Source organism: Cololabis saira, chromosome 22, assembly GCF_033807715.1.
Source record: "Cololabis saira isolate AMF1-May2022 chromosome 22, fColSai1.1, whole genome shotgun sequence".
Taxonomy (NCBI): domain Eukaryota; kingdom Metazoa; phylum Chordata; class Actinopteri; order Beloniformes; family Belonidae; genus Cololabis; species Cololabis saira.
The window spans coordinates 12,712,620-12,737,323 of record NC_084608.1 but is presented as its reverse complement, the minus strand read 5'-3'; the positions used below and the strand labels follow the sequence as shown (position 1 = coordinate 12,737,323).

General features: G+C 39.6%; 1 protein-coding gene across 6 annotated transcripts in view; it reads right to left on the bottom strand.

Annotated features, from left to right (window-relative positions):
* The window catches only part of ctnnd2a (catenin (cadherin-associated protein), delta 2a), a 312,351-nt gene that overhangs the window by 251,088 nt on the left and 36,559 nt on the right, over positions 1-24,704 (bottom strand). For all 6 annotated transcript variants that reach the window (XM_061713369.1, XM_061713373.1, XM_061713370.1 and 3 more), the window contains exon 2: positions 15,693-15,823. In XM_061713369.1, coding sequence (XP_061569353.1) covers positions 15,693-15,821 — 129 coding nt within the window. In that variant the 5' untranslated portion in view covers positions 15,822-15,823. The remainder of the gene's footprint in view (positions 1-15,692; positions 15,824-24,704) is intronic.

Sequence of the window (24,704 nt, the reverse complement as noted above, 5' to 3'; positions counted from 1 at the left end):
TAGGGAAATCAAATTGAAAAATTTGGTACCTTTAGACTTTTGACCTACTTTTCAAGTTGAACTTGATGTTGAAAAACTGCTGTCCTCATACACATTTTTTTTTTTTTTTCCAAAACACAATGGCAAATGTTGGCATCAGTAGAGATGGATGAGTGCATCACGAGCACAGAATACATTTTACAACCATCTATATTTTTCCACTCGTCCATAAATCTGTCGGCATTATCTCGTAATGCATCACATATTATGTAAAAAAGACAAAATCATGAGGTGACTTGTGAAATAATATTTATAAGAATTTCTCACTATAATAATTGATGGACTTTAAAATCCATTTGTTATAAAGTGCATAAAAACATAACTTATCCAGTGCAGTTAGAGAAACCACAACTTGGAGAAGAAGTCTTCTCTGTCTGTAACTGAGGGACCATGAGGGACTTCTTTTCTTTGGGAATGATGTTATCTCCTTATCCAGCTGCTCTTTCTCTGTGGCACTGGGGAGCCCTGCACTGAACATGTAAAATAAAGAGAGAGGCTCATAGAGAGTTATAGGCCTTTCTCAGTATGCTATCTTACCCAACAGCCTCCCACATTATGTAATGATCCCTCAGTTGAAGAGTGGGGGAGACATGGATCCAGCAGCCCAAACCCTCACACTGCAGAGCAGAAGGTAAAGGTGGACCAAGCAGAATGTACTGTGGGAAATTAACCAACGGCTGAACGGGAGTCATTGTATTTTTGTCGACCTGAAAGAGCTTCTGACCTGGTCGTAGATGTTCAGTTTCTGTTCCTACAATACACATAATTCACTCTCCCGTCTGCTGTGATTTCTGTTTAAAGTTTTGTTCACGTTTATTATTCATCTCTCTGACACTCACCAGTAAAAATAGAGAATATTTTTCAAGCTAAAACCCTTTGTAGTCGGGGATCAGCACCACCAACACATCCTCCCTGGAGGAGGCTGAGTCTGTGGACTCCGGGATGGGCTCACCCATTTCCAGAGCTGAAGTCGCAGAGGTCTTTGAAAAGCTCCACAGTAACAAGACTCCGGATGTGGAAGAGATCCGTCCTGAGCTCCTTAAGGCTTTAGATGTTGTACTGCTGTTTTGGCTGACATGTCTCTGCAACATTGCATGGATACCAATGGTGGTATGTCTGGATTGGCAGACTGGGGTGGTGGTCCCCCTTTTTAAGAAGGGAGACCGGAGAGTGTGTTCCGATTATAAGGGAATCACACTCTTCACACACCTCAGATTCTACAGGAACAACGTGGGTTCTTCCCTGATTATGGACCGCTGGACCAGCTCTATCCCCTTACTAGGGTCCTGGAGGGGGTGTGGGAGTTTGCCCAACCAATTCACATATGTTTTGAGGACTTGGAGCAGGCATTTGACCATGTCCCTTGAGGAACTTTATTTGGAGTGTCCCGATAGTATGGGGCACTGGGTCCATTGCTGTGGGCCATCCAGTCCCTGTTCAAATGGAACCAGACTGGTGCATATTGTCGGTAGTAAGTCAGATTCGTTTTTTTGTGAGAGTTGGACTCCGCCAAGGCTGTCCTTTGTCTCTGATCCTGTTCACAACAATTATCGACATCATTTCTAGATGCAGTCAGGGGATGGAAGGGCTCTGCTTTGGTGGCCAAACGATTCAATCTCTGCTTTTTGGAGATGATGTGGATCTCTATAAGACTATATCTATAAGACTGCAGATACAAGCGGCTGAAATAAGGTGGCTGGGCTCTTTCTTAGAGATAGGGTGAGAAGCTCAGTAATTTAAGAGGGACTCAGAATAGAGTAAAGGCTCCTCTACATTGGGAGGACCCAGTGGAGGTGGTTTGGGCATAACAAATAAAAACCACAAATAAAAGAAAAAGCAAAGACAGTTTTGTTTTGCTTTTTTTTACCATGCATTGTTAACTTCTTAGAACCATGTCAAAGACAAATTTCCACTGCTCTTGAAATGGACAATAACATTTTTCTGAATCTGAATCTGTGAGAACTGAAATATTCTAAATACTGGATTTTTACTGGATTTTGAGGTTTTGAGGTTGGTGGAGGCAAATTGAATAAAAAAACTAACTTTTTTAAAGAAATATGTGGTTAAATCAGTGGTAGGTCTATTACTAAATGGTAATGAGTAGCAATGACGTGAATAGATGCAGTATTGAGTCAGAAAAGAATATATGGCAGTATAATGGATTTAATGTTAGGCCAGAGAGAAAGCTGCAAAGTCCGAATAGATAGCTATTTTAAGCCTCTAACATACACTTTTTGTCCACTCAAAGTTTAAATTCCCTTGGGTCATCGTCATCTGAAAGGGACTCTATATACAATGTCACTTAAGCAGGATGACATGTTTGAGTCTTGCTAAAGGCTTACAATGTCAATTTATTCGGATGTCTCTACTTGCCCTCTGAGCCAACATTAAATCCATTATCCTGCGCTGCTAACATATATTTCATTCTAACTCAAAACTGCCTTGTCCCTAAAAAAAGTTTACACTCCTTACTATCTTACTAAAGACCTAAGGTTCGCTGGAATATTCCTATAATGGTGCAGAAATTGATTTCTAAACTATTTATATCTATCATTTCCACACATGTACAAAACCAACACATAACCCAATGCCAAAAAGCAAAACTGAGCTGGGCTGACAGTACTAGAAAAAAGCCATTGTATAAAATGCATTTTTTTTATAACCCAGTCTCACATTAATGCTCTTTCAGAGAACGTGTGATGAGGGACTCCAGCAAGTCTCCTAGGCAGATTCAGCTTCATCCAAATCTTCATCAAAAATATGTATAAAGACAGACTTCAGAAAGACACTAAAGACAATGGATATCATACAGAGTACTGCTCCCAAACTGAATTAATAATAATGGATTAAAAAAAGTAGGCAACTGCTGGAAAACTGCTTCACAGAACCTCCCAGACAGGTTTGGCTTCAGAGTGCAATAAGATTTCTGTGACTGTGTGTACACATGTGTCAAAAAACACCAGTTTCCTATTCTTCCCTGCAGAGTGCGTTTACTTTCAAGGAACTGAGACAATTTCTTCTGTACCTTACAAACAACTCTCTTCTACATCGCAGTACATTTATCCACATGATACACACAATTTTACACCCACATGGAGGAAGGCAGTAAAAAAGGCTTGTTTATAGTGAATAGGAATACACAAATCAGCATGTATAGTAAAAATGATACATACGTAAATGCAATCAATCAGTCACACATTAAGCACATACACACTGAATGCAAGCTTGCCTGGTTAATTATCCATTCCTACTGTAGACTGGTGCAGTGAACAAGACAAATACTGAGAGTCAAATAGAAACTAGTATTTAGAGTGGCAGCTTGGCGGGTGGACCAGTTCAAAGAACAAAGCACTTTGAACCAAAGCATCCCCTGTCTCAGTCTGGTGTTTACGCTTTCATGTTGGGTTGGGAAATAAATGATTAAACATGTCAAATATCAGCCTTATTACCATTATAACAGCAAGAAATTCTACTGAGAAGTTTGCTGCATAAATTAAAGATTTAAATAATCTTTTGTATCACATATTTCAAGTTTCAATTTACTATCACATGAAGTTATATGACATAAAGACACACACACACACACACACACACACACACACACACACACAAGAAAAAAAAAAGCAGAAAAAAACTTTCAAAGCAACTCTTGCATGTTTCATAGCGTGAAATAGTGTAAAAAAAAATGCAGATTACTTGAGTACTTGAGTACTTGAGCTTAGTTAGAAAGGGCAATGGAGTGCACATTGGAAAATAAGCAGCAAACTAAAGGACATAACACATTATCCTTCTGCTCTGAATAGAATACGCTCATTTCAATGTGCAGGTGTAACCCTTGATAACTTTAGTGATTCATAAATATTTTGAGCTCAAGACTTAACTTAACTAATTAATTTCTGACTGAATGCATTCAAAAATTGATTAATAAAGCGCTATACTTCCCTCAATGTTCATCTGTCTTTTTAACAAGTTTCATTGTTGCATGACTTCACTAGGACTGACCAATGATATTACTATTTCTTCTCATCTGATTATATAACTGGGTAATTTTTTAATGCTCCATAAAAGCTATAATCCATAGACTGTGAAACCAGCAACCAAAGCAAACATTTATTATAAAATTAAATATGCCTTTAATTGTATATTAATGATGTATATACTGTATATCATCAATTTTAAAGGGTGCAAAAATGAAAAGTCAAAGAGAATCAAAAAAATGAAATGATAAACGAGTACAGCTTGAGCTTGGGAATAATAATTAATGAATAATAACAGCACAAAATACTTTAATTGTAAAGAAAATGCAGTAGTTGAATCCAATTTCGATCCGTTTTAAAAACGACATCCGCATGTCAACATGAAACGACATGAACAAAATCTGAGATTATGTTTTCAGTCGAGAAGCCAGCAGGATCTGAGAGAGTCAAAGAAGCCTTGACGACCTTCTTGCCCATTTCTGACCAATGAATCATTGATCGTTTCACTCAGTGCCCCACTGTATTATACCATTGTCTTGTTCATCTGACTCTAGGCATTGTATAACTGTTACCAGTCTATTAAAAAGAAAGGAAACTCAATCCATTAACAATGCTGTGTACTTTAAAAACAATTAACTGGCAAGACGGTCTGGCAACCTGTCCAAGGCATAAGCCACTTCCTGTCCCATTACTGCCAGAATAGGTATAGAAAATTATTGACTGAATTATCTAGAAACTGAAGTGTGGAGATGCAGCAAGCACGTCTTTCATTCTGGCAGAAATATCTTTGTCTGGACACATGAATTGGCTCTTGGAAGTTGAGGGCTGCAAATACCGACAAACTCATTATTTACGTAATCATCAAATGTGTGTTTCAATCAGAGAAACAGCAAAACATGAGAAAACATACAGGTGATTCAGGGGGAGATAACGATCAATTACCACTGCTTATTCTAGAAGCAGAGCAGGACATGAACTTCAGCTAAATTAAAATATGCAGAAAACTGATGGAGAGGCAAACAGCACTGGTTAAATTGGTCTCTGTGGAGCTCTCCTCAGGCAATTTGAGGAATGATGCAACACAGTGCAAAACTCATGGAGCAACTCAAACAGCTACAGTGGTATAAGTACAAGAGTTGTTCAATCTGGAAAGAAAAATTAAATAAAAAATTAAAAAAAAAACATGTGCGATAACCTGCTGACATTCATCAGTATAGGTGGAGATTTTCCATAAAAAAGATTTTCTTTTGAGCTTCCTGGCTTATGTACTTTCAATTTGACCCTTGGCTTTTTATTAACTTAAAAAGGGTAATTCAGAAAGATAGTAACTAAACAGACTCTCTGAAGTTGTTACTTTTCTAACCTGAGTCCAAGTATAAAGCTTTATTCAGAAGGTATTGACAGAAATTTAACAATACATCTGTGAATGTAAATGATGAATTATCCAGAATGGATTTTTCAACTAGACCAGTGAGAGATAGGGAATAACAAAGGGAGCTTTTCTCTCCATTCCAAAGATGTATTATTTGAAGTTTTATGTTATTTTATTAATCTTGTCATATTTTATTGTGAAGTTAAATGAACCATGCATTCTTTAAGTACCATGGAGGTGCTGTTTTGCATGAATTGGAATACAAACAACGTGTGCCTTCAGGTTTTGACTTGCCCATTGGTAGTCATTGTGAAAAAGATAAAAAGAACAGAGTTCTTCTTTTCAGAGTTTACAGAGTTCAGAGTTCCTTCTAAGTGTCTTGTAAGTCGCAATAAGGCTACAGATTGTGAAAAAAAACATAATCGAATCTGCTTACGAGTTAACTCGGTTCAGGATTGCAAGGACAGAATTATACAAAGTCTCTTACTGAAATTAATGAGTGGGGGAATACCAAGCATTTGAATGTCCCTTAGAGCCAAGTCAAACATGTTTTTAAACACCCTCCGTGAAATACCAAAGTAACAGTAGCCCATTGGTGGATTCATCCCTGATAACAGAATACTGACCGATCACATCTCCTTTTGTGTCGGTCACACCCCCACTGCGCTCTGAAACAAAGCTCCGGAAGAGTTTGTGGGATTGTTATAAAATGAACTGACAGAAAATAAAAAAGACGAGGTTGAGGTAAAAAAAAACAAAGTCTCCACGCTGAGGTGCTTAGGCCACCAAGTTGCCAGACGGTGAAAAGACTTTAATAAAAGCGGAGAAGAGCACGGGGCTATAAAGGGGCACACAGGGAGTAGCATTAGGCTGTGTGCATCAAGCTGTTAATGATGATCCGGAGTACTTTATTCCAATAAAATGAATATTAATCAGTCTCACACTGAGACTGCAAATTTCCATCACAACGGCCATCAACATTTATGCTGATGCTCACCAATCAATAGTTATATATCATTTCATGAATTGAACATGAGGAAACAGGGGGTTTTCTTCATAAACATGCACAAAAGCCTGTAACATCTGTTACGTCTATGGTCAGAGTGTGTTAAAATGAATATCTTGCAATGTAGATACAATGTAGATAGTGTAGAAATTTTCAAGAACAGACAATACAGTACTGTTTCCTTTCAGGAATGTGGTAACAATTGTTAAAGTGGCGAGTCTACACTTTGTTCATGTGCCTCATATTTTATTGATAGAGGCAATAAATGAATAGATATATAAAATATAGAGTGATGCCAGCAAAACAAACCACAACTCTTGGGAGAGAGGTATATTAAATAATATAGTATTTTGCAAAGTACAATGTAGTATTATTGTACTTGGTCAATGTTACATTTTATCATTGCAAAGCTATATATGCAACCTATTTTAAAGTCTTTTGTGTGTCCTAATGAAGGAAACCCCCAGTTTCATCATGATCATATGATGGTGTATTCTTCTTGCTGCTGTTCATTGATGTACATTACTTATATAACTGTACTCATCCTCTAAACATTTTTCCATTTATTAAAGGTAATCTATTGTCAGAGTTAGCTTTATTGCCAGGCCCTTGCACATCGGCTTCAGTATGCAGCGTACCCGGCAGCCATATGATTGAGATTCAGTCAAGAGTGAGAAGGTACACTGATTCGTTCTGATTATCAGGCAGTCAGTCAACAACAAGCGTGTAAACTGCTACGCTTATATTTGCACTCTTCTCCATGATACATCTGCAGTACAGACCGCATATTTAAGAGAACTGCAGAGAAGGTGCAATAGGCTGTTTACAAAACTGACAGAAAGGGCACTACAAAAACAGCCCCTTGAGAAATAAGACTAATACTCCATAAACCTAGTCTAAAATGTCTTACTCTAAGCAAAAAAATCTTTGCATAGGGGGTAAGACATGTTTCCTTGATTTCTGAGAATAGTAAAACATCCTAAAAACACTTTTCAAATTTTCTTGAAACAAGCCTTATTTACTTTCTTTGAAATTAGTTTTTGCAGTGAGGCCACTAAGGGCCAAAAACTGTCCAGGTGTTTCCTTTTGTTTGTTTTCTTTATTCTGTCCCAGTCCAACCCTGCCTCTCGGTATAAACCATCAGCTGTGATGTCTTTTACTTTAGTCTTCATGTCAAAATGCACTACCAATGTTTCTGTAGTACTTGGCGTTGGAACTAAGTCAATGATTCTATCAGCAAGAAAAAAATAGATGTTTCACGTAAAATATTCACAGAACTACATGCAGGGAAGCATGTTGAGTTAAACAGATGGTGACAGAAGTAAATCCAGCTCATGATCTCTGCTGTGTCACCAAAAGATGAAGCCATTAAAAGATGCCATATCAATTCTGGAAATGTGTCTTCTTTGTTAGTTTTTGTATTAAAAAAAGGAGGTTAGAAGAATTATTTTTTTACAAAAATGATATAATTATATAATAATTGTAGTAATAGAAGATTTTAATATTATCTTTTTATGTTTCCAAATCAGTGCACAGTGTTTTTGTTCTTTTAAGTGCTAATGTTTATAAAGGAAATACAGAAGGAACAGTGCAAAATTCAGAAACAGCAAAATACTAACACTTCCTTTGCTATATCTCAGATCTTTTGGTTTTCACAGACTGACACCAATCCCAAAAGAAAGCAAGAAGTTATGTATCTTTATCCTTACAAACAATGCATTTATTCATTCACTGTCAAATTCCCTTCCTCTCTCTTCATGTGTCACTCTTGAGATTTTTAAAAAGGCCCCAGAGCTAGGAGCGGTTGAAGACACAGTTACTTCACCAATGTGAATATACCACTTTTTAGTTGTTTTTTTTTTTTAATTGCCACACCAACACACACTGTAGATACACAAGCAAACAGATGGTGTCTGCTGAATTAATTCCACACTGCATGTGTCGCTCACAAGTGTCTATTTTTAAAAGGACACCACAAATAGTGTGTGCGTGGCACAACGGTGTGTCCCACTGGGAGTAGGATAGCTGGGTTACTGGAGCAATATCTGTACAGGGAGTACACACAAACAAGTATACATACCTGGACATGCAATGTCAGTTAAGGCAGTGAGAGAGTCACAGCTATACTTAGTGGTAACCTTTTGTCAACCATTTACTTTATGCATTAGTTAGAAATTTGAAAATGTAAGCACATAAATACTCTGATCAAAAAGAGGAAAAATTGTGATGTGGTTAAAGAATTAGACACACACACACACACAATATATATATTTGGACACACTTCCCCATTTGTTTGAATGAGAAGGTGTGTCCAAACTTTTGGTCTGTACTGTATATACAATATATATATATATATATATATATATATATATATATATATATATATATATATATATATACACACACACACACGTACACACACATACATACATACACACACACAGTATATATATACCGTACATATTGTTCAAGATGTGCTGAAAAAATATTTAAATTGTACAAAATTAAGATGACCGTGGACAGCCATGAAGTTAACAGTAAGTTAATTATTTTAATGTATAATAGATTAAAATTAAATTATGTCAAAGCTAGCAAATTAATTTTGAGTCTGCAGGGAATTTTTTAATCATTTCATTTATGATCAACTGGAGCATTTTTATGCAATTAGTGGATTTAATTTCAAGAAATATTGAAATTTAATTTAAAAAAAAACACAACCTATGGATGGTCATGCAAACAGACCATAAACATCCCACCTGGTTTTCTACATATTTAAACACTTATTTGGTGGAAGAAACCCTTTCAGAAAGACCATCGCTATCAAAGACAGTATGAGCCACAGCACAGTCACCGGACACATACCACGGTTATCACCTTGTTACTGCCGTTACTGCAGAAAAACAGAAAATACTGGCAACATAAACTTGAAGCTACAATAATCAGGCAGAAAAATCTATCAGGCACATCAGAATGCCTAAACAGGATGACGTCATGAGCAAATGTCTCCTAAACAGGAAACAGGGTTCGTGGTCACCGAGGAGAGATAGCATGTGGTCCATCAACAGACCCCAGTCCATTTAGTTGCAGAAAGCTTGAAAGTTCCCAGCAACAGACTTTTGAGCCATATTTATCATCCTGAGGAGGATTCTGTGAAAGGCTGACCTCTCTGACGGCAGTAGAGTTGTTACTGACCCTGAAAGGCATTTTGACCACGTGCATCTGGACTTGGTGGGCCCCTTACCTTTACGCACCTGCCTGATGCACGATGATTGACCACCGCCCGTTGGCCTGAGGCCGTTCCTCTCCGGACTACATTGGCCGTTGATGTGGCACAGGTATTTCTGGGCTCATGCGTCGCCCGCATTAGTGTCCCCTCTGACACCACCTCAGATTGTACCTCCCAGTTCACGTCAGAACTCTGGCGGGTCATTGCAAACAACCTGGGAGTCCAGCTGCATCAGACCACAGCCTATCATCCCCAAGCTAAGGGACTGTGTGAACGGTTGCAACGCTCCGAAAGCAGCGCTCCGGGCCAGCCTACAGGATATTCGCTGGGTGGAGTGTTTGCCCTGGATATCTTTGGGTTTGTGTACTGTACCTCACCTAAAGAAGACCTTTGTTCATCTTCTGCTGAGTTACTCTATGGGCAGCCTTTGCGTGTGGCTGGGGATTTCTTACCTATTACTACTTGCCCATGGTCAGCCGCTCGGCAGAGACACATCCACCTGGAGAGGGCCCAAGCTTTTGCACCTGTGCCCACCTCTCAACACGGTTCCATGTCTTGCCGAGGTTGCAAGAGGCAGCATATGTTTTTATTCGCCACAATGCCCACCGTGGACCCTTGTGACCCACTTAAGATGGGCCCTTCCAAGTGCTGGAGCTGGGGACAAGTTCTTGTCCTTGACATTGGGGGAAAGCCTGATCGGGTTTCAATAGACCGGCTTAAACCTGCTCACGTGGACATGAGTATTCCAGTGGCGTTTGCGCATCCCGGACGTAGAGCTCGTCCCCCTGCCCAACTCCCACCATCAGTGCCACCTGAGCTTTTTCTTACTGGGGCTCAGGACGGCAGAAGTCGTTTTGGCCGTGCATTGAGGCCTCTTCATCGAATGAACATCGAAAGAACTCTGTCTTTCTAAATTTCCTTGGGGGGGTGTAGGGACACTTCATTATACATAATTCCCACCCAGCCTTAATGTCATTATATGGTTTGGAATGTTAAGATTGATTGTTGTGTTGTCATGACGTTTTGTTGTCCGTAATTCAGTTGGTTTGAGAGAACGCTATGCTTGACTGATTGCCTTTTTTGGTAAAGTAAATGTTTCTCTGTCTGAGTAATTTAACTCACTTTGGCAGTGCCATCCATCCTCTTGAGTACTCCTCAATAACCCTTTCATTACCGCTTTATCATTGTCTGATGGCAAAAAGAATATCCTAACAGTAACGCCACAATTTGACCAATGTGCTGGTGATGTAAAGCTGATTAAATTCTGTAATGATAATATTATTTTTTTTTGTCTTCTTGTAACTGAGTAATCTTGAATATTTAAGTTACGTTGTCCTCATGGGGACAAATGAGCTGCAGAGGGAAATAAGACTTCAACAATAGCTCCATTTCTGTGATATATTCCTATTTGGGTAACTTCTGCTACATTTGCTCTCCCAGCAGGAGAGACGAATTGTAGGTTCAAATCTGCTCCAGTGCATGGATAAACATGACATGCTTCAGTGAGTTGGTAATGTGCAGGCTCTGAGTGGATTCTCTGGTTGAGCAAAACCCAGAAATGAATGCCATTTACAAAGAAAGGGGGAAAAAAATTAAATTGCTGTGAGCACTTGCCCTTCACTTGATAAGGGTAAATGGACTATTTTGTGATATTAAATTAAGGAAGGCTATATTGTCAACAAAGATAGATAAAAATGACAAATCGTTGGTGTACTGAGCATACTAATGAGTTAAATCCAAATTAAACAACATTCCATTACATAACAAAATAAGACCTAACACAAATCATCATATTTTTTTAAGACCTCTCGAATGGCTTTACTTTGTGAAAGAAAAGATTTCAAGGAAAGCCATGAGCAAAACTTAGTATTTCCTCCTGAAACACAGATTTTTTTTTCTTTTCCCTGTGTCAAACATTACATTTGGTATAGAGAGTCTTAGTATTAGGTAATTACAACCTCAGATGAAAAACATAATTTTATCATTCCACCATTGAACAAACACGAACTCAAAAAGAAAAATAAATCATGTTAACTATACTTAGTACCTCCCTAAGTACTTGGTTGTACTAAATTGTAGCAAGGTGCTGCAAGTCACCAGCCCTTGATTAACTATCATCAGTTATCCAAGTGTGCAGACCTCTGCTTGGGCACAGTCTGGCTGCACATGTACGTGGAGGAGGCCATGTAAGCGAAGCATATACAACAGTCCTTCATAACAATCATTTAACAACATAGCTGTGTAATCCAGAAATCCAAAGAGTGAGATGGCTGCATTTTTCAAGGAAAGCAAAAATTGAAAAGCTATTAAGTCAGTGTCTTTATTATATTTTCTGTGCTGTTCTTGGACACAAAATGACCTTCAAGAAAAAAAACAGGCACTTAATGTAACATCCTGATGACGTCTGTAATAGTAGCTATCGTGATTGGGCAATCGAACCAACCTGTCAGTGTGCCCCATGGAAAAGCAATTATTGTTCCACATAAACTGGGAAAAGTTGTTAAAAATCATTTCTAAACACATGGGGCCCGATTTACTAAAGGTTTGCGTGCGTAAAAACGTGTGCAAACTTGACAGCACCCGCAAACCAAAGTGCCAGCTGATCTACTAACAGCGTGCAAAGACGACTGCGTCTCTGAAATGGGCAAAATTGCACACGCAATTCAGTTAGTACTTTTGCCCTGATGAATAATCAATATGGGGCGTACCCGGCAGAAATCCTAAATACTGGGAGGGGAAAATGCAAATATGTCCATTTACCACGCGCAATGAGATTTACCAAGCCTGAAAGTAATTGCGCGTATTGTGATTGCGTCTGTATTTAATACGTTCGAAAGGAAGGTGCTAATCTGCTGCTGCTGTTATTGTGGCAAGGAGGCGACATCCAAAATCAAAGAATACGCAGAGAGAGAGTCTTTATTCTGCTGCATGCTATTTTAAAAATGGTTGCACAAGTTTTATTAAAGGCCACTTTTTCTTTAGTTCTTCGCCTTATATCTTGCCACCTGCTTTTTATTGTGCCCCCCTCCACTCGCCCACAAGCAGGCCAAGCCTTTGTGCCAAAACTTTGTATTTTATTGATTACTTATCTTATTGAACGTGAAATCATCCTTCGTAAATTACATTTAATTAAAACCCGTGCTTATTAATCACAAAACACAGGTTAAACATCATGACCAAATCCGCTCCGACCCGCTGTGTCAGGATCAGCGCAGAGACTGCAGCTTCGCCTGAATTATGCTTCTGCGTTAAATCGACGGCCATATGATGGTCCCGTCTGTCACACATTTACTGTCAGCGTTTGCTATATAATATATAATATTTGCAATATACTGTGGACATCTGAATAAAAACTTAACTCATAAATAGATGAATCAAAGCGCTCTCCAGCTCTGTGTCTGATGTCTTTTTCTCCTCAGATCATGCCGAGCACCGCCGGGTCACGTAAACCCGACCAATTCAATATTAAAATCAAATTCGGTCCTGTGGCCCGTTTTTCTATTTCGTATTTTTGATCTGTGCCTAAAATTGAAATATGAAAAACCAGACGTTTTTCCGTTTTTTGTGTTACCAACTGCATTTATTCTATTGCAGGTTTTCTCCGATATTGCGTTTCTTTTGGTAATGTTTAAATTTCTTTGCTGTAGTTCATTAATGTGTTTATTTGCCTCTTCCACTAATATCTCTAACTCCAACTCGTCAAATTTCATTTTGCGCTTGTGACTTGTGACTGTGTATTCCATCCAGACTCTCCATGGCGCAGAGTTTGCGCTCGCAAACCTTAAGACACGCAACACCTCATTTAAATAATGCTGTTTGCACCTGTTATCAATTGCGCACGCAATCTTAGTTGATCACCCGCAAACAGCACGCGCAAACTTTTTCAGTGCACACGCAATTTAGTACTCTTTATTTAGGATCTTAGTAAATCGGGCCCATGGAGTTGTATCTTCCACAGCAGTTTTTCCCAACCCTGATCCTCAAGTACTCCTGTCCTTGTGTTTTACATGTTTCCCTGCTTCAGCATACCCTGACAGACATGACTTTGTCATTAACACACTTGTGCAGACTTTGACAATATCCCAATGATGACCATTGATTAGAATCAGGTGTGTTGAAACCGGGAAACGTCTAAAACATGTAGGACAGAGATACTGGAGGACCAGGGCTGGGAAACACTGTCAACAATTAGAAAAATGATTCTCAAGTGGCAAACATACAAGGGGGTTGCCAAGCTTCCCAGGAGTGGATGTCCCACATTTTCTGGAGCAAAGTACAAAGAAATACAAAAAAAAAAAAAAACCCGGAACTACATTGTAAACCCGACAGAACTTACTGAGGATATTAACGCCCATGACAGCCCAATTAAATTATATATATATACTGTATAACTAACATATAGGCCCTAAGGTTACTCAATATAAGCTTTTTTTACCTCTCAATCTAAGGCTTCACACTACCTCCACCATGGGTGCATTTTACTGTATGTGCAGATCAAGATTTCTACTTTGATTCCCATGTTCACGAATGAAAAAATGATCACCAGGAGTGTGACATGCATCCCTGAACATGCAACCAAGTACCATCTAGAAGCCGACATACTATAACATTTTATCCCAGTGGATGACACATCATCATCTACTAGAGGACTGGATTCATGATATGTTTCCATTACAACTCATTTAACAATTCAGAGCATGCAAAAATCCGAGTCGAATGCATCTGAGCTGCAGTTTTTGCCAGACATACTATAACATTTTATCCCAGTGGATGAGACATTATTGTCTACTAGAGGACTGGATTCATGTTATGTTTCCATTACAACTCCTTTAACAATTCAGTACATGCAAAAATCCAAGTCGAATGCATCTGAGCTGCAGTTTTTCAGCTAAAATGGATTTGACTCACCTCAGTACTGTATATATTCTATGATAGAAGTACATCAGTTGCAATAAACATCCACAAATCAAATGTAATAGCACATCAACATGCTTTCACTCACCCAGACCTTGGGGCTTTAGTTGTTAAGCACAAATAGCCTTTTTGTAAACTAAAATGTGTGGTTGCAGCTCAGACAATGGTTCCATGTTCTTTAAATCTGTGTTTCTCAATGGGAAAAGAAGACCAATCAATTTTACTTGTTAAATTTGGAATAGATTAAGCGATTTTCATGTCTCTCTGAAAGCTGGAAGCAGCTAAGTTGATGGCAGTTCGGTTTTGGGCTGCTCAGTGTTGTGTTACTTGAGGTTACAAATGTGACATCAAGGTAAAGTTGTACATCTTTATAAAATCATTCACTGCAAATCTCTGCCTTGTTCTGCCTTAGCAACACAGTAACTTCAGCATTACACCAGCTAGGTGTTATGTATTTTTCTACATCAGTTGGTATAACACCTGATATAACACAAGCCTTACAGTTCCACTGAGGCCAGAAAGATCAACAATTACAATAGGCTCTAATTTTGTGTAGGCTGCATACTCTATATTATGCTCCATCACTGCATCCATGCAGAGTGGTCTACAGTACACCTGTATTGTGATGATTATAATAACTGAGAAATATCCACACCTCTATTGTCACAAATCCATCTCTCTTGTCTGTCAGTGAACCAGCCCCCATGACTTAAATCTATCTGTCTATTCCCCCCCCCCCCCCCCCCATCTCCTATCCACCTCTCCTCTGCGGACCAGAAACCATCAGGGCCCATCCACTTTCAACAGAGCAGTCACCTTCTAATGCTTCCTGTAAAGTAACTGCTTTGATTTAAATAGCTCTTTCAATTATGTCAACACTTACTATGGCTCTCTCTTCTCCTAATCAACTTTTTTTTTTCTTCATTTACACCCACGTTCCCATGGCACCCTTCACCTGTTTTCTTTTTTTTTTACTCTTTAAAGCAGCCGGTTACCTTGTGACCTGCTTCATAGCAAGCTGTTCATTGGCTTTGAGAAGCGGACCAAAGGGAAGAGAATCTAAAAGCTAAATAGTTGCCTCTTTCAACAAATTTACACACAAGGCAGGCGTGGCACATTTTCAACAGACACACTTCCAGCACATGCAAGACTTGTTACCTGTTCTTTGACAGAAGCAAGGATGGAGGAGGTTGTCTCTGTTTCAGATCTGTCTCCATTGGATGCTGGCATCACAGGGGGAACCATGGCTCCCTTCTCCTGATCCGCTGGCTGGTCTGGCACCGGCATTGCTGATATAAAAGCACATAAAGACGCACACAAGGAAACAAAATGTAAACGTTGAGTTTTCTTAGTAAGCAAAAACCTCCATCACCTCATATTTTTTCAAGATTGTCAAATTAGCTCCACTTTGATTTGGTAGTGTTGCAGCAGAAATGCATGACTTATGACTTTGATGAACAGTTTCCCCTCCCTTATTTCATTGTTTTCATGTGTTTCATGTACAGTGGGGAGAACAAGTATTTGATACACTGCCGATTTTGCAGGTTTTCCCACTTGAAAAGCATGTAGAAGTCTGTAATTTTTATCATAGGTACTCTTCAACTGTGAATGATGGAATCTAAAAAAGAATCCAGAAAATCACATTGTATGATTTTTAAGTAATTAATTTGCATTTTATTGCATGACATAAGTATTTGATACATCAGAAAAACAGAACGTAATATTTGGTACAGAAACCTTTGTTTGCAATTACAGAGATCAGACGTTTCCTGTAGTTCTTGACCAGGTTTGCACACACTGCAGCAGGGATTTTGGCCCACTCCTCCATACAGATCTTCTCCAGATCCTTCAGGTTTCGGGGCTGTCGCTGGGCAATACGGACTTTCAGCTCCCTCCAAAGATTTTCTATTGGGTTCAGGTCTGGAGACTGGCTAGGCCACTCCAGGACCTTGAAATGATTCTTACGGAGCCACTCCTTAGTTGCCCTGGCTGTGCGTTTTGGGTCGTTGTCATGCTGGAAGACCCAGCCACGACCCATCTTCAATGCTCTTACTGAGGGAAGGAGGTTGTTGGCCAAGATCTCGCGATACATGGCCCCATCCATCCTCCCCTCAATACGGTGCAGTCGTCCTGTCCCCTTTGCAGAAAAGCATCCCCAAAGAATGATGTTTCCACCTCCATGCTTCACGGTTGGGATGGTGTTCTTGGGGTTGTACTCATCATCCTTCTTCCTCCAAACACGGCGAATGGAGTTTAGACCAAAAAGCTCTATTTTAGTCTCATCAGACCACATGACCTTCTCCCATTCCTCCTCTGGATCATCCACATGGTCATTGGCAAACTTCAGACGGGCCTTGACATGCACTGGCTTGAGCAGGGGGACCTTGCGTGTGCTGCAGGATTTTAATCCATGACGGCGTAGTGTGTTACTAATGGTTTTCTTTGAGACTGTGGTCCCAGCTCTCTTCAGGTCATTGACCAGGTCCTGCCGTGTAGTTCTGGGCTGATCCCTCACCTTCCTCATGATCATTGATGCCCCACGAGGTGAGATTTTGCATGGAGCCCCAGACCGAGGGAGATTGACCGTCATCTTGAACTTCTTCCATTTTCTAATAATTGTGCCAACAGTTGTTGCCTTCTCACCAAGCTGCTTGCCTATTGTCCTGTAGCCCATCCCAGCCTTGTGCAGGTCTACAATTTTATCCCTGATGTCCTTACGCAGCTCTCTGGTCTTGGCCATTGTGGAGAGGTTGGAGTTTGTTTGATTGAGTGTGTGGACAGGTGTGTTTTATACAGGTAACGAGTTCAAACAGGTGCAGTTAATACAGGTAATGAGTGGAGAACAGGAGGGCTTCTTAAAGAAGAACTCACAGGTCTGTGAGAGCCGGAAGTCTTACTGGTTGACAGGTGATCAAATACTTATGTCATGCAATTAGGGCTGAACGATTAATTGCATTTGCAATAATATCGCGATGTGATAAAACGAGATTTTCTAACCGCAAAGGCTGCGATTTGACCAGTCACGTGATCTGGTCACGTGATCTGGTCACGTTGCCGGCAGGGAAAAAAAGTCAACAGTGCCGCGTGTCCGCCTGTAACCTACTGTATCTACCATGGCCTCAGTGTTAGGGCTCGGCCAGGCAGGGCTTTATAAATATGTGGGCTTTATAAATGTATTAAATATATGAGCGCGGAGTCGGCGTGGCGAGGCGCTGTGCGCAGCGCCGAGCACGAGCCGGGCGGGCAGTCGCGCTGTGAAGCCGGATTTATGGTTCCGCGTTAAATCGACGCAGAGCTTACGCCGTTGGTTACGCGGCGACGCGCACCGTACGTTGTGCGTACCGGGTACCCTACGGCGTAGGTTCTGCGTTGGTGTAACGCTGAACCATAAATCAGCCTTAAACCACCTGCAGCCCGTCAGCTCTCCGGAGAAGTTACAGAGCGGCTGCGAGTTGCTGGTTCGTTTTGTTAACTCTGTGAGCTTTATTGGTTTGTTTGTTAGTTTGCTGGTGGTTTTTTTTCTCTCTGTGATTTTTGAGTTATTTATGAAGACGTTCGGAGTTCCCTGTTAGCAGTAGGCCTACTCGAGTTGAGGGGGGATGAAATAAAAAACGGTCAAAATCATCCCCTCCTGAAATAAAATCAGTCCAAATCATCCCCCCCTGTAAAACTGTCATCCCCCCTTTCCATCCCTTATGTCATTTCATCAATGAATGTGGTTTTACTGCTATTTCAACATTTAGAGTCATCACCAGAAAAATAACACCAGAGAAATAACTTGTTTGACCATTTTCACCCGTTTCAAGTAAATTTTCACTTGAAATAAGTAGAAAAATCTGCCAGTGGGACAAGATTTATCTTCTCATTACAAGCAAAAAAATCTTGTTCCCCTGGCAGATTTTTCTACTTATTTCAAGTGAAAATCTACTTGAAACAGGTGAAATTTTTTGTTTTTTCCAGTGATGAGTCTGGCTTTAAGTGTAATGAGATTTATTTTTTTTTTACTAAAATGAGACATTTTAACTAGAAATAAGACAAATATTCTTGTTAAGATTTTGAGTTTTTGCAGTGATCCATTTTACTTATCCTGTGAAGGACAGAGTCATATTGATAAGTTCAGAAAAGTGTTTTTTATTGTTGTGTTTTGATGTATTTGATGTAAGCCCAGTGGATATTTAAAGCTTACAGAAGGCTGCATTTAACTGCTGCTATGTCATTCCTGCAGTATTTCTGCAGGTGTTTTGGTCAGTGCTATTATTTGTTATATATTTTATTATTTGTAATCAGCACAAATTATCTGTCCCCATATGATAAAATCCACCATCCCCCCTGATTATTTTTTTTACAACTCGAGTACTGCCTGTGAGGAAGGTTTTTTGTTCCCTGTGGGAGTTTTTCCTGTGTTTTTCTATCAAACTACGCCTCGTTTTGCCTAAAGTTTAACCCGGTTTGGTGTCGTGCGATTGGGTTCAGAGAGAACGACCCATGTGTAGACGTATTAAAGAGGTCAAGGCACAGATTTGTTTTCTTTATTATTGTAATATGTGCTTTAAATAAATCTGGCAATGTTTATTATAAAACAGACTGATTTATTGCTTGTGTAGTTGAAAAATACATGAGAACAGGACCTTGAAAAAAATAATCGCATATTAAATCGCAATCGCAATATTGAGGAAAAAAATCGCAATTAGATTATTTTCAAAAATCGTTCAGCCCTACATGCAATAAAATGCAAATGAATTACTTAAAAATCATACAATGTGATTTTCTGGATTTTTTTTAGATTCTGTCACTCACAGTTGAAGAGTACCTATGATAAAAATTACAGACTTCTACATGCTTTGCAAGTGGGAAAACCTGCAAAATCGGCAGTGTATCAAATACTTGTTCTCCCCACTGCACCTACTGCAATGGACTTATGCCATGCTGCTTTTTTTCTTTTTCTTTTTTTGAAACAGGCTGATATTTTATTCTTTTCTTTTCTTTTTTTCTTCAAGTTTCCAGGATTCAACCGAATTGTTTGTTTGACCGAAAAAACAGTGAATTGTAAATAATAGGTAGTAATCTGGTCGGTAGTATATCCCTTTACACATGTCGCAGTCAAGCAGTAAGTTAGTAACTGCGCTCAACATCCCTGAGGCTAAATCGCTGTGGTTACAGTGAGTAGTTGTGGCATTTCAACGAATACCAACACATGGTCTATTTGCAAACATTAATTAGTCTGTAACATAACAAAAGCAGTAAGGCTTGTCAAAGATGTCACTTCCAGTATGCTATGTGACAAACAGAGGTCCTTGCAGACTTGTTAAAATGTGATGCCCCACTAATCACAACTTTATTTACTTTATTCAGAACGTAGAGGTGTGTAACATGTCTCTGCTAATACATTTCAAAAACATGGGTGTCTCATGGAAACTGACTTTGGGGAGGGGGAAAGGCCACATAACATTTGGGTATTTGTAAAGCATCACTTCACCAACTGTGACAAAATAACATCAGTCCCACATGAATAAATTACACTTATTCTTGCAGCACTCCCCACTAAATTCTGAATGCAATGGGGACGATAATGGATGAATCAGTTGACACTATGACTATAATATAGTTTACTACAGGCAGAAATATTTTAGTGCTCGAAACACTGATAGTGTGATGCTACTATTATTTGTGTCCAAGGACAAATAATCACTAATTTCACCAACACAAGGTAGCAACAAGCCACATGTTTCATACTGCAGGAATGCTTAACCACATAGATCTTTATGCCACATTTGTTTATCTATGTTATTTAGTCATTTTGTGGCACTGGTAATTCCTTGAGCTTAGTTTCTTCTTGTGTCTGACCTCACTGCCTTGATCTTTGTGCAAGATTAGCCTGTCCAATCCTGCCCATTCACATTGAGGAAATTGTCTCTTGTGGAATAGATCTGGTGCCCTCCCATTTCCACCAGACCAGTATCAACTGCATCAACAAAAGACATCCAAAACATTTTGCTTTGGGATGTTTGAACCAAAATGTAATTCACATGAATTGTGTAACGCTGAAGAGCATCTTCACAATACTGCATATTTGGTGGAACGCAACATGCACATTCAAGTCAGTTGGCCAGTCACACTCAAGATAATGGCATGGGTTCGTTCCATTACCTGGTGAAATGAAGGTAGTTTTTCATGCTACATGATGTTACTTCAACTGTCCTCAAACGGATGCCAGGCTTAGTTTTGAGATAAGTCTCCAATGATATAAAATGTTGTCAAAATTGATGTTAAGTAGCTTAAGCAGCTTAAGTAGCTCAGGTGTGTGTGTTGTGTTCCACCCAAGATGTATTATTGCAAAGATAGTCTTCAGATACTCTTCGAGTTTGCAGGTATGTTAATGCAGTTACCCACGGAAAAAAACTAAAGTAGCTGCAAAATTGCAAGTAACAATTCGATTCAGCCAGTTTTTACTGCAAAACCAAAAGCAGTCATTCACCAGCGTTCCTGTTCCAAAGCACACATGTTGGAAGACCAATGGTAGCTAGAAGCAGTTTATTCTGCATCAGTTGGTACTTCCCCTGGAAAATAAAAAGTTGAATAAAAGTTGAATCTAGAGCAACCAGACTAAATCTTTGTATTGAAGAGATAAGTAATGAGCATGACTGGCAAGCTAGTACTTAACGAGAGAGCAACAAGAATTACACGAGAGAGAGAGAGAGAGAGAGAGAGAGAGAGAGAGAGAGAGAGAGAGAGAGACTGCAATAGACTGGCAACCTGTCCAGGGTTTAACCCTGCCTCTCGCCTAGGGGGTGGATGGATGGATGGATGGATGGATGGATGGATGGATGGATGGATGGATGGATGAGAGAGAGATATGCAAACAGTGGACACACCACAGTCTGCCAACCATTGATCACATCTGAAAAAACAAGACTGACTGACACTAAAGCACTAGTAAAAAAAATAATCAAATGAATGGAAACTGAATTTGCATTTAAACATTTGCACTTCTTGACTATCTGAGCAATGAAAAAGAGATAAAGGTTCAGATAAAACAGAAAACTGGATTGCAAGTTTTAGACTCAGGACCCACAGGGACAGGATTTAGTCAATGCTGAAGCTTAACTTCAATAGAAGAGTAAATAATGAACAGACTGAGTATTTGATTTGATGGTGGACTATCCAGCTTTACAATTCACTGTTACACGCAGTCTCTGTTCTGCCATTTGATGTCAAATTATACTGTAAATCTATCCAAATAGCTTTGATCACACCTACACATATTGTAAGTCCATCCATGCATACATCTACAGCATAGAATGGGTTCTGTAATCTGCTTGATCCAAATTTGATCTTTTTAACCATTTTTCTAGAGCCACTATTTATCCAAGAGCTAATCGAACACTGAGCAATCAGCGTTAAGCAATCCAGTCAAATTTCACTCACAGTTTATCAGTAAGGATCGAGTGAGTCTACACATCAAACATCCAGTCAGTCTATCAGCCAGCAAGCTTGTCAGAAATCAGAGAGACAGACAGCAGGCTAGACAGGGTGGTGTCTGGAGATAAAAGATGCTAGTGAGATGGCCTGCAGATGGTAATTTTCACTCTCCCTGACAAACACCACTTTTGTGTCTGGCGTCTCCCCTCCTGAGTGAAGATGAGTCACCAGAGTTGGGCTCCTGAGCAACCAGAAACCCCAACATACACCATATTAGATGTGCTGGCTGGCTAGCTGCTAGCTGGCTGCCAGGATTCTTTTGAATGAGTGCACCAAATGTGCAAGTCATTAGACGGAGGAAAGGCACACCACCTATTGTTTGTAGAGTCTTGCACGTTTTCTCAGCAGTATGCACCTCTGGTGATGAACCTGCATGCTTTGGTGCCACATCAAAATGATCCTAAAAATATTAGCTCCACCATAATTTTACATGCAAATTTTTGGTAATAGCTTCTTTACAATAGTATTTAAAAGCTTGTGTATTTTTAATAAGCGGCTGTAGTCATGTTTCTCTCATGGCATGAACATCACAGGTGTGACTAATAACAATTAATTAAGCCTTTATTCCTTTTATTTGCGCCAGTAAGCCATGCCAGAGCCAACACTGATGACATAAATGATATACAGCTGTTATGAGCGACACCTGTTTTGATAAGAATTAATGTTTGTTGTATTTTTTAGTAAAATTAGCCAGTCTACACATACGTCTGAATAAATGCAGTGAAAGATTGGTCTGTCTATCGTTTGTGTGGTTACTGATAGAGATGTTAGCTGACAAGATAATCCATGTAATTCCACTGATTCTTTTCTTTTTATTTACAATATTCAACAAATATACAGAATACAAGTACGTCACCCAAGTAGGGGCAGGTCCAATTTCAACAATCAACAAAATAAGCAATACAATTTCAGGACCCAGCATGTGACTGAATACATTTACTTCCTGAGGAAGCTACTAAACGTGTGCAGAGAAAAAGTCTTAGCGTCTACCAGGTGTTGTCTCCAGAAAATTGCAAAAGTTGCCCCACCGTATTCTGGCTGCTGCAGAGATAATCCCTGGGCCATCACGTGTCACAATACTCCACCAACCCAATATTGTTCCCAGGCTATTGTCAGGAAGCACAGCTGAGCTGCGGTTGAATAGACGTGTTACATCCTACAGGTTATAATGTAACAGGAACCTCCGGCTCAGATGAGGCTTTTGTAGCTCTGGAGGCAGATTTAATTGCAGTACGTTCTGACTGATTTCAGTAGCGTGTGGCTTTACATTGAACTGAGGAGGAATGACGGCCTGACAATTCATTTTGAACAGCCCGAGATAAGACATGAAAAACGTGCGTTCCTTGGAGAACAAAGTGCAAACAAAATAAAGAAAAACCTCCAACACACTCGCAAGAAAAATAAAAAATAACTACATCAGTTTATTTGTGTTTGAGATATCATGCGCATGGTTGTTGGAAAAGCTGTAAAAATGTATTTTGTCCACAGTTGTTATTTGCAACCATTACTAACCCTTAAAGCATTCTGAATAACTATAAAAGTTGGTGTAGTTAACTTAATGCATTAATACTTGATTTAAGATTGAACTAGATTGTGAAATAGTTTCGTAACAAAGTAAAGCTCTCAGGGTACACTATAAAGTTTGAGTAAGGTTGCTTATTCATAATAAATGTGGTCCTTTAGTCTATGTTAGATTTTACTTTCTGCTCAGAATTGAAAAACAAACAAAAAAAAAAAAACTTTCCATACCAAGATGCATCCTTGAAAGTACAAAGGTACAGAGAGGTCACTCGCAACCTGAGGCAGGGGATTTTGCAGGATAAACCCCTGACCCATGCTCACAGCTGCTCCTCTCCAGCAAAATACACTTTACATTTATATGTGCGCACACACGCGCACACATCATACATTCATTATATGCAAAGACCTTCCTCTGAGGTTCATTTTGCCATCCTTCCCCTTTAGTCTTTGACCCATCAGCTACCCGATTTGCTGATTTGACTTGTTGCTTTGCCGGCATTCATTACCTTGTTTACTCAATGACCTTCTCTTATCTTTTTATTCATTTCTCCAGCTGTTTTCTCCTGTATTTTTGTTTTTCTACTCTGTAGTGTAAACAAAATTAACGATGTGAATCTCCAATCTCTTTCTTTCTTGCTCAATTTTAGCTAGAGGCAAATGGAATCAAACAATAAATAAATTATCAATAAATCTTAGCAGACTAATTTCCATGCAGTTATATGAAACTATATTGCAGAGGACATGCAAATGTAAAAAATAGGAGACATGTTTTAGGATTTTGACCACTTGGTCATTAGTGGCTGAAACGGAGTCGGAAGTCAGGAGCACTGCGTTTGCTACTGTGCACATCACAGCTAACCTCACCTGGCCCATTAAATCCAGCTCCACAGTTAGGAAGACAAGGCAACATTACTTCCTGTGCCAAAGAGATCCAGTCTTCCACCACCCATTCTCAACATCTTCTGCAGAGAAACTGAGGAGAGCACCCTAGCAGGCAAAACGACTGTACGGTTCAAGAACTGCACAGCAGTAGGGGCAAGACCCTGCTGTGACCAGTGAGGACAACTGAGAGGATCATAGGAATCTGTCTCCCCGCTACCCTGGACATCTTCCAGGTACTCTGAGCACACAGGGCCTCTGCCAACGTGAAGGGCTCTTTTCACCCCTCCC